At 45.7% G+C, this 16,161-nt stretch overlaps 2 protein-coding genes across 3 annotated transcripts in view; one reads left to right on the top strand and one right to left on the bottom strand.

Annotated features, from left to right (window-relative positions):
* The window catches only part of st6gal2a (ST6 beta-galactosamide alpha-2,6-sialyltranferase 2a), a 35,070-nt gene extending 29,885 nt beyond the window's left edge, over window positions 1-5,185 (top strand). The window contains exon 7 of one of the 2 annotated variants that reach the window (XM_056579492.1): window positions 1,908-5,185. In XM_056579492.1, the coding sequence (XP_056435467.1) occupies window positions 1,908-2,155 (248 nt within the window). In that variant the 3' untranslated portion in view covers window positions 2,156-5,185. The remainder of the gene's footprint in view (window positions 1-1,907) is intronic. The other variant, XM_056579493.1, reaches the window with a different exon arrangement.
* On the bottom strand, window positions 4,922-16,126 carry LOC130373742 (vertebrate ancient opsin-like). The gene is made up of 4 exons (XM_056580368.1): window positions 15,775-16,126; window positions 8,785-9,113; window positions 5,445-5,702; window positions 4,922-4,972 (listed from the first exon to the last, which is right to left on the bottom strand). The coding sequence occupies exons 1-4, from the start codon at window positions 16,124-16,126 to the stop codon at window positions 4,922-4,924; spliced, it is 990 nt and encodes a 329-aa protein (XP_056436343.1).
* Window positions 16,127-16,161: the final 35 nt, after the last annotated feature.

Genomic DNA, 16,161 nt, shown 5'->3' with positions numbered 1-16,161 from the left:
AGGTCTGCCGGCTGCCGCACAGTGACCAAGGGACTTAGAACCTAGCATGTTTGCCAATAAGCCTTGCTAGCATTAGCATGTTAGCATGCTCCCGTAAAATTGTTGGCTTGACCAACTGCGCTCCTTTTCTTCAGAAGATACCCACATCGGCAATTATATGTTATCTATGGTACGTTATACCTTAAATATGTACATTTCCTACTGTACATTACACCTCTAATCTCATACCCAAACGTAACAGCGTTGTTAAGTGTTGAAGCAACACATAGCACGATAAACAAAAACATAGCTCCACAGATCAAACCTCAGAACACTGCTATCCCTTCACCCACTGCACCACCTCAGGCCCGGTGCTCAACACACCGCGCGTCGATCCTGCGTGCCACAGCCTTTCACCCTTCCGGGGTAAAGAGCCTCGCCCTCCGAGAACCTCGGAGGGCGACCCACAGGTCATGAGGTGATCACCGACGGGCTGAAGCGTTCCGTGGTGGGCAGGCTGGTGCACACCTTGAGGTTCCTCGAGGTGGACTGGTCGGTGCAGGCCACGGTGTTGCTGTACACCCGGCGGTTGAGCTGGATGATGGTGGTCCTGGACGGCAGGGAGGACCCCCCTCTGTGGGCCCCTGCCCGGCCTTTGCAGTGGAACAAGATCAGGAAGCACCGGTAGAACTGTGGCGGGGGGGGTGATAAAAAGAAAGAAGCGAAATGACTTCACATGTATAATGTACGACGCTTGACGTCGATATGCGAGACCACCCTAGTGACCCGACGACGGCCATCCCACAGAGTTTGAAGAAGAACGTTGCGCCTGACTGGGAGTTGAAACTTGAAATTACCCTTCGCCATCACTCTCCAGTGGAGAGCTAAATCATTTGGATCTCTTTGAAGTCCCTCAGGCAGAAAACTCTTCCCTCCCCAAGGGCTTTGCAGAGTCTTCAACCGCAGGAAGCGCAGTTCGGAGTAGGAAATAGTCCACTTAATGGACCTGGCCTCTGTGTGCTCAGGGTCGTTTTTCATCTCTGCTTGTATCCTCAAAGGCCAGTGCACATGTTGGACAGAGAAACCGTGACAGCTGTCCATTAACCCTGCGCGACCCCACACTCCTGCTGTATTTTAAAGACACACACTGGGAGTTGATGGGGGGAGGGGGGGGGGGTGAAGCAACCTCAAGGTTAGTTGTTTGGTCTTGGGAAGGTTTGACAGCAAAATGTGAACGGACGGCTTCAGAGACGTAACTGGCATGAGACAGAAGGCGTGCTGCTGAATGATTAAACACAGCGATGTACGTTGAGCTACAAGAGGCAGGTTTTGGCCCGGCCCAGAGGCCACAGGAGACGACGTTGAGAGTTGAGCGGGGGGGGACATGTGGAGTTCATGTGAGTTATCAGGCATGAACCGTCGTCATAGTAACGGCGATCTTCCCAAGACACTGCCAGGGTTGTCTCCAAAAACTCACAATCTGTTATTGTTTTTGACGTACTGAAAAAATAAGTTTTGTTTTTTTTACGTTGTGTGATTGACATTCTGCTCATTGCTGCTTGAAGCCAAGTCGTGGGAGTTTTTATCTTGACTACTCCCTGCTTTTCTGCAGAAATTAACAACTGAGACAATCTCCCTGCTGCTGTGAACTCCACATGTTGTGCCACTGGCGCTATAGAGAGACCGCTCGGGCATGAAGATGAAGCATGTTTTCGTGTGTAAACCGCATGCTACAATGCATCCGTCATTCCACCAGTCGATGCAGTCAAACACGTCACGGACACAGACACGCACACACAAATCATCCAGGGCTTCACATGAACAAAACTCAAACGTGTGGGGTTCGTCTGAAGTGGGGCGACAAATCCCACAAACCCCTAAATATCTGTATAACCTTTTGCCTACGCGTGTTTTTTCCACAATTGCAGGAACCCTCCTGATGATGGCGTTGTGCGAGCAGGTCCACGTGTACGAGTACATCCCGTCTTTGCGGCAGACGGACCTGTGCCACTACCACGAGCACTACTACGACGCGGCGTGCACGCTGGGCGCCTACCACCCACTGCTGTTCGAGAAGAGCCTGATCCAGCGCATCAACACGGGGCCCGAGGCCGACCTCAAGCAGAAAGGCCGGGTCACGCTCCCGGGCCTTGGCTCCGTCAACTGTGAAGGCTGAACCCTTCCGCATCCGCGTCCGAGGACGACCAATACCACAATAATGTGCTACAAACGCCCACACACACACACACACACACACACATGCGCACGCGCACACACACAAACACACACACACACATCCCCCCCACCCCCACCCCTTTGGCTGACAAGGGGGAGGAGTGCAATAATGCCACAGGAGATAAGGGGTTTGTCGGTGATGGAGGGTTCGGGGGGCTAGAACACAAGGAAATATATATACAGAAGATCAGACCCATGATGAACACTAAGCCATAACCCCGTAAAGGTGGGATCAACTTTGGGGCATTGGGAGAAGACGTCATCTCCGTCTCCTTAACCTGGCGTGTCAGGTGTTTTTTTGTGTTTGAAGCGACAGGCGGTTGCACCACTGTTCCAAACGGACTTCCTGCTTCAGCTGAGCCATGTTAGCAGGGGAGCTGACGCGGGTAGCAATAGGTCCATGTTTTTAGGTTGTCGGTATCTGGGTGTGATTTGAGTATTGTGAACTCTGTGTCGGTCGACACATCTTTTGGGTGGTCCCTCACTTGGTCTATCGGAGGGAGAAAGAAAAAAATATCACTGTAATGTCGGTGATTACTTTTTTTTATATTAGTCTACAGAGTTGTGGACATCTTACGACTGCGGTGGTCTGCACTGAATGTCACTCTCTCTGACACACACACGCGCGCACCTGTGCGCACGCTCAGCTCAGCTTCATTTAGAAGCTGTACATCAGACATACATGAGTGTATAGGTCATCAGTATTATTGTCTAACAGGCTGGATGTACATTTTACACACGACATTCATATTTGTATTTTGAGCTTTCTCCAAAATATCCTGTCAAGCCAGAAAGCGGTTTCAATTTTTTTGGGAGTCAAATATCAGGGTTTTCTTCTTGGTATTGTTCTCATCAATCAGAATTGAAAACACATGGCTGTGCCTGTGTTTTAAGGCACGGCCATGTTTTAATCGGCATGACATGACGACACACCCAGGCACACGCACGCCAACTGGCGACGGGATTGTCCCTCCTAGCACTTGAAGGGCGACATCTGAATCGATCCCAAACGGGTTTGTCGGAGAGGCGGTCTGAGAACCCAGTGCCTGGTTTGTCTACAGAACACAACCCTGGAGAAACATGCAGTATCCACCCATTCTTAGTGCTCCTGTCGAAGCCAGCGCTGTGCACTGTGCCACACAATACGGCGCATATCAGCCCGCATTAGAAGGCCAGACGGTCTTCTTCCCATTGAATGTAACTATAAACCCGACATAATTGTCATATCTGCTTGGTGAGAGCGCTGCTGAAACCGTGTCGGCGTCAACACGCGACTCACTGAACGTGTTTAGCTCTCGTGCGTCGTGCGCGACGGCACGGCCTCCGTCCCTTTCCGCCGAGTACGTACAGCCTACTCATATGTCCTGAATCCCCCCCCCACGTCAATATTGATTTGTTCTTTGTTCTGTGATCCGCGTAAGCCCCCGCCCTAGCTAGATGGCGAACCTGTGGAACTCATGGCACAGATATCCACAGCAGCCGGGGTCACCGGGTCAGGGTCTTGCCGTGCGTACGCAGCGAGAGCGGTCGGAGCGCCTTTAAGCTAGCACAGATATATTGGCGGAGCAGCGGCCCAGCCTAAAGTGTTTGTAAATGTCACGGGAACGGTGTTCATCTGTGGGCGGGAAATATCACCCGTATTCCTCGATTGAATTTTGGTGAAGTGCATTCTCTTCTAAAGAGGAGTCACTGTGTGCCATAATGGTGTGTGTGTGGTAGATCCAAATGTGCTCAAAAGTACGTCCTTGTTTTTGTTTTTTAACTCTAGTCCGGGTCCGCCTGGAATAGTTAAGCTTTTGTAAAAAAAAAATGAATAAAAAAAAAGATTTGTCTTTGTTTGTTGGCAATCATGGTGCCTAGCATTGTTCTGTGTCAACTGGTTTTAATACGACTATGCTTTAGCCATCTCCGCAGGAGGCCCCTGTTGAAAGGAGCTGGCCAGATATTGAAATTGTTTTAGATGACAAATCTCTGGCTTGTGTTTGTGTAAAATAATTATTTCATTAAGCTTGTGGTAATGCAATATGATATGGAGTCGGTTGACTTTTTTTCCATTTTTGCCCCAGCTTTTCCTTATTGGTCGTGCAAAGAAAATCTGTGAATTTGTTGATTTTATTGAACAAAAAGGTAACGGATAACATTTTAAATATAATGTACATAAATCCATTTCGTTTTTTTTATTCTAATCTTTGTTTTTAAACGTTCCGATGCACAGAGCATGTAAATCTGAGTGTGGACTGAAAGTCTTATACGGTGTGTGTGGGTGATTTATTATTATCCTTTTTTTCCAGGGGTTTTGCCATTACCAGTGCATGTGTGTGTGGATAGGTTGGTCGCCTTTGCAGCTATTACCTTTGCCCTGGAAGCACTCAAAGACATGCTGTGCCCTATAGCAGATACGATGCGTTTGACCAAATGGTGCCAAATGTAAAATCTTTAATAATGCGCTACTGTGCGTTGATGGCAGGCAAGAGGGCACTCCTTAAGGAGCTGGAGCTTCTTGTTGCGGCCGGATTCGATTTTGAATTGATTTACCCTAAAAAAAGAAATACATGAAATAGAAAGCTCTGTGAGATGTGGATCTCCCTCTTGCTATTGAACGAGGTACACCGTGCCTAAACCTGCCAACAAGGCCCTTTTGGGCTCGGAAGCTTGTGGATCAGTATTGCTCTCTCTCTTTTCAATGGGCCTCCATGACGTCTCCATGTCACGTTCTGTGGCCGGTGCTGCTGGTTCCAACCCTTCCCCGCCCCGCTAACTGTTCCAGGAGGAGGAGAGGACAAGAAGCACCCGGACACAATGCTGGTCTCAAACTCTCTTCGGCCTTTGAAAAAAAGAAAGCCACCACGACCCGTCACTGAAGCCCCCTTTCTTAAACTTGAATGAATATTTAAATAACCGACTGTTTAAATGATGATCAGCTTTTCTTTTGTTTGTTTTTTACCATTCAAATAAAGATGTTGTAAATGTAGAACAGTCTGTCTTGGCTTATCTCTCTTGTCCACACACACACACACACACACACACACACACACACACACACACACACACACACACACACACACACACACACACACACACACACACGGGGGCATACCCCATTTTATAATTCACAGCTAATCTCATTCATTACACTCAGACACGCACAAAAACACAGGACGTTTTATGAACCGCAAAACCTTTCCTCCTGGCTAACCTCATTCATTACTCCCACATCGACACACACACACGCGCGCGCTGAGCTTGCGGCCCACCTGTTTGTTCATCAGGATGTAAATGAGGGGGTTGATCACCGTGCTGCTCTTGGCCAGCAGCGAGGGAACCACACTGGCCACCGGGCTGATGATGTTGTCCGGGCCGAAGGTGGCCATCATGGCCACCACGCCGTAGGGCATCCAGCACACCAGGTAGCACACCACCGTGGTCAGCACCATGAACAGGATGCGGTACTCTCTCCGGCGTGCCGCCGTCCTGCGGTGCTTGCCCACCTGCGTGACGACAACATACACAAAACACACACACACACACACACACACACACACACACACACACACCACTTTGAGATTCAGACACATTTGGAATTATTCATTAAGAGTCTAGACCAACAGATCTGTATCATGTGTTGGTTTGGAAGTGCAACTCAAGCACAGAAACATGGCCAGGTGACTGTAGTTACGTTACAAAGTATGGAAGGCATCTATAGAGGCAGAACAGGATTCGGTAAGCAACATTTTGGGTGACCAGGGGCACCCCTTGCCTAGTGATTTGAACCGTTGCCATCTGGCAGACGATATCGCCCACTCTACTTACCGAAAATAGCTCCAAGATTTCACTTGTAGCACGAGCCATTAAGTTATTAAAAGGGTAAAGCACTAAACACTAGAACCTTAACCCCCAAACACTTTCTCTCTGCCTCTTAACTAATGAATTATCAGTTAGGCTGTGACAGGGAGGTGATGATCTAATTTCTTAAAATGTTAAATGAATAGGCCATTGGGATGCCCCAAAGCGTGTTAGTCACAGAGGAGACGAGGTGAATTCACTTGCCTCACTTACTTCTAAATGTTAGGGCAAAGATGCTCTGATTGTACATTTGAGTCATATTGGACTGGAACTTTCTGAACCCAAAAAGATAACATGGGCACATCTGTTGGTGAGGAAGTACTACTCCTTAGAGTTGTCCCTCTTTTTCCTCATATCAAAAACGAGTGATGGGAGAGAATGATTTATTTTCAACCCTCCATACAAGACCAGCTCTCATATTGACATGTATTGGTTGCAAATACTTGTATGCTAGGGGATCTTTCTATTTACTAGAGCCTCATCCAACTTATCGTGAGCGACAGCCTTTCCATGGTCTCCCCATTGCTTAACGGTTGCAATGTTATTTAAACAGGCAGCTCTAACAGAGCTTTGTCTGAGTCATAGACTTGTTTTTCTTCTTAAGGTTTTGGTTTGTGTGCAGAGCATCAGCACTGTGGACCCACGTCTGGGAAACCAACGGGAGCAGTGAAACCAACACAAAGCTAATCATGTGTGAAGGACATTTAGTAAAGGCAGCTTATTGCTGCCAGTGGTCCATTACCAAAACAGAAGAATATACCCATTCAGCACAGGACCTAGGTGGTATGGCCCAGTACGTGTGAGTGTATGTATGTGTGTATGTGTAGTGTGTGTGTGTGTGTGTGTGTGTGTGTGTGTGTGTGTGTGTGTGTGTGTGTGTGTGTGTGTGTGTGTGTGTGTGTGTGTGTTTGCAATAGTTGTGCAGGTCATGCAAAGTGTACCTATTTCAACTGAGTATGCAGATCATAATCTTTTTCCAAGTACTACAAATGAATAATACTACAGATATGCGTCCACCCCACAGACTCCACTTCCACCATCACCTCCTCACCCCCCCACTACCACCATCAACTCCCTTCCTGACTGCTAAGGGCTACAGCTACAGCACCTTCTTCAAGGTGAGGCTGGTAGGTAATCATAAGAAGCCAATTCTCTGTACCACATCCAGATAAAATCACAGAAGCAGCCACCTTGGAGGGATTGTCTCTCTCCCCCCCCCGCGCAATGTCCTCAACGCATTTGAGCAGAACATAACCTCAGAGACCAGGTTCCCGTCCCGTTTTTGTCCGTTTGTTTAACGTTTTCTAACAAACGATTATCTTCTGACTAGAGAAGACCCAGCCAGTCTCGTTTCAAATTGAATGTGACAAGATTGCAGATTTGTGTCTCCAAATGTGTCGTTGATCGCTGCAAGTAAGCGCTTGACCGGTAAGTGAGCTGGTTCTCGAACACAAATGAAAAACTTGACACGGTAATATCCGAATGTAACGGACACGGGTGTCCTTCTATCAGAAGTCCCTTCCTCTTTCTCACCGCTCGCAAAATGAAACCACGCAACTGAAAGCCCACATCTCTCTTGTTTCTGAACGCATGTAACTGAAAGCTCCAATCTCTCTCGTTGCTGAACCCTTGTAACTGAAAGTCCAGTCGACTACAGTCATTGGTTTGTGTGTCGGCCGGGGTTAGCCTTCTTCCTGCTTTAGGTCATTAGTTCAAATCCTGCACAGTGGCCTTCCACCCTGTTTATCTTCGGGTCCTCCTGCCTCTATGACCGTGATCCAGTTCAGATCAGCCCAGGGGAAGCCCGGGGTGCTGTAGAGGTCAGTGCTTGGCCCCCTGCTACATTTCACAGAATATATCCAGGGACTACAAAGGGGTTTATAAACTCTCCATAACCTTTCTGTTCCCCCAGGAGACCCTTGCTCAGTTGTCAAACCAGGCTGGCTCTCTAGATCAGGGGTCACCAACCTTTTTGAACCTGAGAGCTACTTCATGGGTACTGAGTCATACGAAGGGCACCCAGTTTGATACACTCTTCTGAAATAACCAATGAATTTGCTCAGTTTGCCTTTAGTTATATATTATTAATATTGATTAATGATACTCATCTATGTGAAGACACTGATCATGTTAATGATTTCTCACAATAATTATCAACAATGACTTAAAAAAGTTGCGAAAGAGTTGTTCAAGAATGAGCTGTGCTATTCTCAGAACAGGCCTGCGGTTCCCCTCATATGGTCCTTGCGGGAGCCCTGGTGCCCACGGGCACCGTGTTGGTGACCCCTGCTCTAGATGAAGGCCACCACACACCTTCAGCCCAGTTCAGATCCTTAAAGCTGTGGTGTTGAGAATAGGACATCCGGATTGGCACCCACACACAGAGCATCAGTCACCAGGCTGGAGGCTTCCACCCACCTGGTCCTCAAGCAGAACCCAGACTCTGTTCATGAGACGGTCTGCATAGTACCTCACACCCCGTCACCCTTCAATCTGTATTTTTAATGCCTCAAGCTATCCTGGAGTTGACGTCAAACTCACTTGCAAGTCTGCACAAACCTGTCTGCGGAATGAAAGTTCCTAAGAAAGTTCACTGCAATGTATTTTTACATGCAAATATCGCTCGCCGCATAATGAACTATAAAGGAGTCCATACCTCAGAAACCTAAAAAGCGACCAATCCTATGTCTATACATATACACAGTATACATTGTGTAGGCTACCTACCTGTTTGACAGCCCAGAGCAGCCGGCCGTAGCAGTAGACCATAAGCAGCATAGGCAGGCCCAGGCAGAAGATGAAGAGGCAGATGATGTAGGAGTGGGACTGGGCCGTCCGGACCTTCCAGGACACGGAGCAGCTGGTCCCGGCGCCCTCTACGTCGTAGCTGCTCCAGCCGAGCAGGGGGGGCACCGTCCAGATGAGGGAGTAGACCCAGGAACAGCACACCGCCACCAGGGGCTTGCGGTAGTCGGGCCAACGGTTGTTGTTGCACACGGTGAGCGTGCTGTAGCGGTCGTAGGACAGGATCACCAAGGAAATCAGCGACACGATGCCTGAGGGCATCCGGACGAGAAAGAGAGGGAGACAGGGGGGGGGGGGGGGGGGGGGGGAGGGAGAGGGAGAGAGAGGGTTAGTGGGAGAGATGGTGAAAGAGAGGCAGGGAGGGAGAGGGGAAAAGGGAAAGAGAGAGACAGAGAGAGAGGGAGAGAGAGAGAGAGAGAGAGAGAGAGAGAGAGAGAGAGAGAGAGAGAGAGAGAGAGAGAGAGGGAGAGAGAGAGAGAGACAGAGAGAGACAGAGAGAGACAGAGAGAGAGAGAGAGAGAGAGAGAGAGAGAGAGAGAGAGAGAGAGAGAGAGAGAGACAGAGAGAGAGGGAGAGAGAGAGAGAGAGACAGAGAGAGACAGAGAGACAGAGAGAGAGAGAGAGAGAGAGAGAGAGAGAGAGAGAGAGAGAGAGGGAGAGAGAGAGAGAGAGAGACAGACAGACAGACAGACAGACAGACAGACAGAGGGAGGGAGAGAGTCAGAAGGAGAGATGGAATAAGAGAGTGAAGGAGAGAGAGAGAGAGAGAGAGCGAGAGAGAGAGAGAGAGAGAAAGCAGGAGGGAGAGGTGGTGAAAGAGGGAGATAGGGAAATAGAGTGAGAAATACAGAGAGAGAGAGAGAGAGAGAGAGAGAGAGAGAGAGAGAGAGAGAGAGAGGAGGGAGGGAGATAAGCAAAGACAGGAAAAACAAGGCCTAATAATGCGCATAAATATTCATTATTATGCTCATTATTTTGGCTATTCTCCTGTGATACCGTTCATTATGTTCAGTTAACTACGTGTGCATCAGTCACCTATTGTAATTGTGTGTGGAAGTAGTTAGTATCTGTGAGTTGCATTTTCTGCCATCTGCAACAACTTGCAGTCTTCGATAATTACATTGAGCCTCACATGACACTTATATAAAGGGTGTGTGTGTGTGTGTGTGTGTGTGTGTGTGTGTGTGTGTGTGTGTGTGTGTGTGTGTGTGTGTGTGTGTGTGTGTGTGTGTGTGTGTGTGTGTGTGTGTGTGTGTGTGTTGTTCTCAGGCATGATTTACATTTATGAAATTGATTTTGTTTTGGAACAAAACTTTTGTTGGAAACCTTTGAGAAATCATACCTGGTGATGAACCTCCCAGTCAGAAGCCCTGATCAAATTTGTCAATAACAGATAAGATCACTAGATTAGGTTTCATAATAAATATGAATAACTTATTAAGTTATTAATTAAGCATAATATAGCCCTTTTACAAGAAAAGTTAACTACCATTTTAACAACAATGATTAAAAATATGTTTAAGGGGTACTAAATGCCTCACACCGTCTTAAGTGATAAATGCTATGTGTGTAAAATATGATACTAAGAATGAAATATTTTTTCGTATTGCAAAGACCTTGACATGGCCATCTATTCAAAAGTACCTGCCCATACACTCAGCCCAAGGGCTGCTTTACCTTTCTTTCTCATTGATATATTTTGTGACAAGCCCACATTCTGTATCCCTTTGCTTCCCTTGCTAATGCATACAGTATCACACTATCTCTTGACGTCAATTTACATTCAGCCACATGCGATATTCATTCAGAACACCTTTCAGTTGACCTATCCGGGGTGCTTCCTTTGTTAGATACACATTGAACAGAAAATAAATATAATGAGTGTGACACACATTTCATAAAAAGGTTTTTTCTTTTCACATTGAAACATTACGTTATCCACAGTTAAAACGATTTTGTGATGTTGTGAACATTTCAATCAATAATATCCAAGGATGACTTTTTTTGGTCTTATAAAGAATAGAATGGCAAAAATAACGAGTTTTCTCATTATGTTCTCGTTATAAAGCACACAATAGTCGCAGAAAATTGACCAATTTAATGTATGCATACAGCAGTCGCCTCTTTAGCAGATTGAGCCAAGAATACAGTCTCACAGAGCCTTTTACCACAGTTTCACCTCCTCCCCAGTAGACTGTGATCCTTAGGGAAGGGGGGCACAGTTGTCCTCCTCTTCTGTGAGGCAATTTGTCCTCACATCACAGGTGGGAGATATTTTACACAAAGGCCAGAGATTCCTGTTTTCTCACCAAACAGATATATACATAAAGGGGTCACTGCTTTGTCGTGACCGGTTCACGCAAGGACAGGAGGACAACAATTGGGAACTAGATAACTCTTATTTTACAGCTGGGGTGGCTGTAACAAAACCTCAGGAAAAACCTTAAATGATTCAAACTGAACAGCATATCGATTTTTCCATCACATCACCTAAAATACCATATAGTCTGCAGATCCACTTGACCCCTGAACTGGTTTATCAATCGTATTTTCCAAACTAAAAAAACAATTACATGCATTTTCCGAGCAGGGAATGGGCCATGGAGGGGGATTACTGTTCCTATGGCAATAGTCTCCATAGTTTTCTGCCACAACCGAGGAAAGAATGGCACAATAAATGCATTGGAAGGCATGGCAATGCGGGTCGCAGTTGGATACTGTGTTGGAACTCAAGAAACCAACTTGATTAGAGTGAGGTCATCTGTACGTCGGACAATGGGACACATGATTCTTCTTCTTGTTGTTTTTTAGGGAAACTGTTTTTTGACCTCAACCTGATGTTTCTGAGGGAAAATCAATCACCCCGATGGGGAATTTAAGGGTTACAGCAAAAAAAATAAAAACATAAAAGAAGGTGAGGAAGACTTAAATAATTTAGCGACAAAGAGATGAATTGCACCATAGTTAGTAGTAAATGGCAATATGACACGTTCCCCATTAATAGGCAATGGCGTAGATGGATGCTAATTAGTAGACAAACAAAGAAAATATTTAAATATAGAATGGAAAGATATTAATTATGAAAAACCCAAGACATTTGAGTTTTCAATTCATGATATATACACAAATATTTGGTTGCCTGCAGACTGCCATTGTATGCAGTGTTTACAATAATGAGTTAAGCATACACACACAGGCACCACACAAACACACACAAGCACACACACACACACACACACACGCACACACACACGCACACGCACACGCACACGCACACGCACACACACACACACACACACACACACACACACACACACACACACACACACACACAGTGTACACAGTTGTCTTTTTTGCTGTCCAATCTGCCTGGTTTGTGTCCGTTTCACTCAGCCACCTGAAGGCTGAACCATGTTGCTTAATCATTCTACTTGCATCTTCATTCAACAACAGCCAATGCAGCTTCAGGTAGCTAGTAGCATGAGGACATTTTTAGATCGTTTTTTATAGCATTTTTATAACAAACCTCTCCATCCAAAGGCCCCACACTAGACATTCACCATTCACACTTCCACACTCTTTATAATACGAGGACTCTTTATGTGTCTGTAGTCCGATCGACTGTACACTCTGCGGCTGTATAGCTGAGGACCCAACGAAGTGCAGTGTTGAGTATCGAGTTGCTTGGATGAGTGTTTCTTGCCAATGCTGAAAGTAGCAGTACTGGAGGCCAATCACATCTGAACAGCTTTGAACGGGCACGTTTTGTTTAACAAAATTAGAAAGAATGTGCAGCAAAATATCAATTTCTTTCAATCACTTTTGATTGGCTCCAATTAGGGCATGTCGATGTCACCTGGCAATATTGTACGTCACGCTAAAAAGTATCCGTTCTTTTTTCTGGAATTACCATTAGAGGGAAAATTTAGACTCTTTTTATTCATACATATCCACACTTGTGAGGTGTGATTTGTGTGACAGCAGTATAATTCCGACCCACTAAAATATGTCTGATGACTGCTGTCCACAAATCATCCAACACTTCATTGCTCTCCACCAACCCATTATATTCCTAAATGAAAGCTGTCCACCTTGATAATTAAACAAACACACACACACACACACACACACACACACACACACACACACACACACACACACACACACACACACACACACACACACACACACACACACACACACACACACACACACACACACACACACACTCACACACACAGTGTCACAAGACTGGGTTTCTCTGTGAATGCCTTATCCTCATGGACAATATCCTCATGGACAATATCCTTGCGGACAATATGCATGATGGATTTTCTTCTCCATCCCAGTCCACCGATCCTATCTGATCTTACCTTCCTCAAGAGTCAAGACACATATTCCATTCCAAAGCGTTCCATGTTCAGCCCTTGCTCTATCAGGGGACACTGTACATTGTAAAGTCATTGTAAAGTATATACAGCCGGCATGTTGCTTACGCATGAGCACGTCATATGCTCATGCATGTGACATCTCAATCTATCGTGCTCTCTTGTTCTTCAGCGCTCACAAATAAACTCCCTGTTTCTACTCTGTCGGTTTCAGTTCTATTAGTCATATGTAAGTTAACACAGGTTCAACGCATCACATGTTCCAAGTCATGCACTAAATGGGGGATATATGATCTGTTACAAAAGCATAATCTCCGCCATCCGGGTCGCTCTAAGCGTCATTGGGCATCTGTGCAGCTTAAGCATTACCGTCATTTTAATGAGGCTATGGGAGAACATGATGAACTCTATGTTTGCAATGTGAGATTCTAGACATAAATAGGCATCTGTCTGAGAACCCATACACTGAACACTATCACACTCAGTCAGCAACAGCACAGTCTCTGGGGTGAATCACCTCTTCTTTGGACTTGGTCTTTCTTATTGGCTGAAGCTGTGGCTGGTCATGAGACTTTCTATATTCGATGTATTCCATATTCCATACAATATTTTAAAGCTGAATAACAATTGTTCTTGTGTGACAGAAAGAGCTGAAAGCCAGAAGAGGATGGGAGCTCAATAAGATGTTGCCTCAGAGGCGCGGGGAAGCTTCTGACTAGCTGTGATCTGTCAGTAAATCGTGGCACGTATTGCACTCTGGTTCACTACACAATGCACATGAATACATCAACAAAGCAGACGAATCTCCTAAACAGCAAAGGCTGTTTTTATCTGAGGAAACTGAAACACATGTCAGTGCCACAGACCCCTGTGAGGGGGAAATGAACAGAAGGAAGGGAGGGGGGGGGGAGGAGACGCGTCTATGGCATTATTTCTCATCCATGTGCGAGCAATAGATAAATGCTGGGAGACAGCGTCATTATTCTACAGTGTTCTCCTCAAACGGCAATGTCAAGCCATCTCCACCTGCCCAGTCGAATGAAGATCGCTGTTCCACAGAGGTGTGTCCATGGCCCTGGTCTGAGACCTTACTCCATTGCTATGCAGAACAGAATCTCCTGAACCACTGCTAACGTCCAGCACACTTGTTTGACGGCCACACGGGAGCACGTGCACACAGACATGCATTTGCAAAATGAGCACAGAAACCGAGTGCAGACATGCATGCATGCACACATAAGCACATCTTACTTTTAGGTATGCACACGCATTCACACAGATGCACGCATGTATGCACAATACTCCACACAAGCACACACACACACACACACACACACACACACACACATTTTAGTCACAATGTGTGTATGTGTATGCGTAAAATACAGTTGCTTTGCTAGGATGCTTCAAAGATAGTTAGTAACGTTAGTTAGTGTGGCCATGCCATGGTAGAAGCAAAAAAATACATATAAATCAACAATCAATCTTATTGGTTGAATTATATGCATTTTAAGAAAGCATCATATAGGTTGCTGAATTAGCGTATCAACAAAACAAGCTGTGCTAATGAGGGAACATTGGCAAATATAACATTAATAAAAGTGAAAGTAATATTAAGACAAAAAAAGACAAAGACAATACATCAACGTCAAATGATGGATTGGAAGTTTCATGAATCTCATTGACAAAGAATTTCTGAACACGTCAGTGTGTGTGTGTGTGTGTGTGTGTGTGTGTGTGTGTGTGTGTGTGTGTGTGTGTGTGTGTGTGTGTGTGTGTGTGTGTGTGTGTGTGTGTGTGTGTGTGTGTGTGTGTGTGTGGCTGTGTGTGCATGTGCGTTTGCGTGTGTGTTCTTTTAGAGATGCATAGGGGAGATGAATGGCAAGAGCTGAAATGTGTGTAGATAACAACTGACAAAGCTTGATCATAATATACAGAAATGTTCTTATAAGGGAGCATTATATGCAGATCTAGTAATAGTCAGCAATCCATAACCTTGGGACCTGTCATTTTGCAAACAAAATGTAGTGATATGTCAATATATCTAGTTGGTACTGTAAGGTAAGTTAATGTTCTGTAGGGACGCTTGGTCCATATTACTATAAATTATATTAATTATGAATGCAGAACCTAATTGATATAGTTAAAGAAATATGATGATTTGTAAACAATGCTATGTTTAATAATGGATCGCATGGTAAAATGGTAGCATGGTATAATGCAAGAAAAGTAGCCGACTCCATTAAAATCCATAAGAGATGACTTAATCCTTCAAACACCCATATGAAACGAATCACATGTCAAAACCAAAGCTCTCTCAATATGTAAGGAAAGTTATGCATCTGGATGAAAGACAGAACCTTAAGAAGACAGGAAATTTTAGGACGATAAACAACGAAGGGAAATATGCATAAGCAAAAGGCTTTTACTATAAAAATCCTATAACCATACCAGCGCTCTGGGCAGAAGTTATAAAGCGATTAGCCGTGCAGTGCAGTCCTCGTGGATAGAACTGTTTACTCACCAAAGCAGGAGTTGACGAAGCCATACCAACTGCAGCCAATGCGACCGAGCAGCCACCTTCCCTTGATGCTGGACGCAAAACTGAGTGTAGTGCCAAACACGCACACCAGCATGTCACTGACACTAATGTTTAACAAAAGCATATTCACGGGAGTTCGCAGTGTCTTGAATTTGCAGAACAGCAGCAGCACAACAAAGTTATTTACGAAGCCAAAAGTCATGATGAAGCCCAGGGCAACGGACAGCACGACGAACCCTGTCGGGGACAGCATCTCCGTGCCCGTTGATGTACTAAAATCCCGGTCGGCGCTCACGTTGAAGCTGTAGTTGAGATCAGGCGGGCCCGAAAACATCGTGCTGGTTAACGGTCGGAAAAGTTGGAAGGCAG

Source organism: Gadus chalcogrammus, chromosome 20 (assembly GCF_026213295.1).
Source record: "Gadus chalcogrammus isolate NIFS_2021 chromosome 20, NIFS_Gcha_1.0, whole genome shotgun sequence".
NCBI lineage: Eukaryota > Metazoa > Chordata > Actinopteri > Gadiformes > Gadidae > Gadus > Gadus chalcogrammus.
This window is presented reverse-complemented; position numbering and strand designations above follow the sequence as displayed.

Excerpts from the sequence above, each read along its gene's own strand:
- LOC130373742 (XM_056580368.1), bottom strand. The coding sequence starts at position 16,126 with ATGTTTTCGGGCCCGCCTGATCTCAACTACAGCTTCAACGTGAGCGCC. Across the intron at positions 9,114-15,774 it reads CTTCGTCAACTCCTGCTTTG|GCATCGTGTCGCTGATTTCC; the intron begins GTGAGTAAACAG and ends GGATGCCCTCAG. Across the intron at positions 4,973-5,444 it reads GCCGCAAGCTCAGCGCGCGC|TTAGCGGGGCGGGGAAGGGT; the intron begins GTGTGTGTGTGT and ends CTCCTGGAACAG.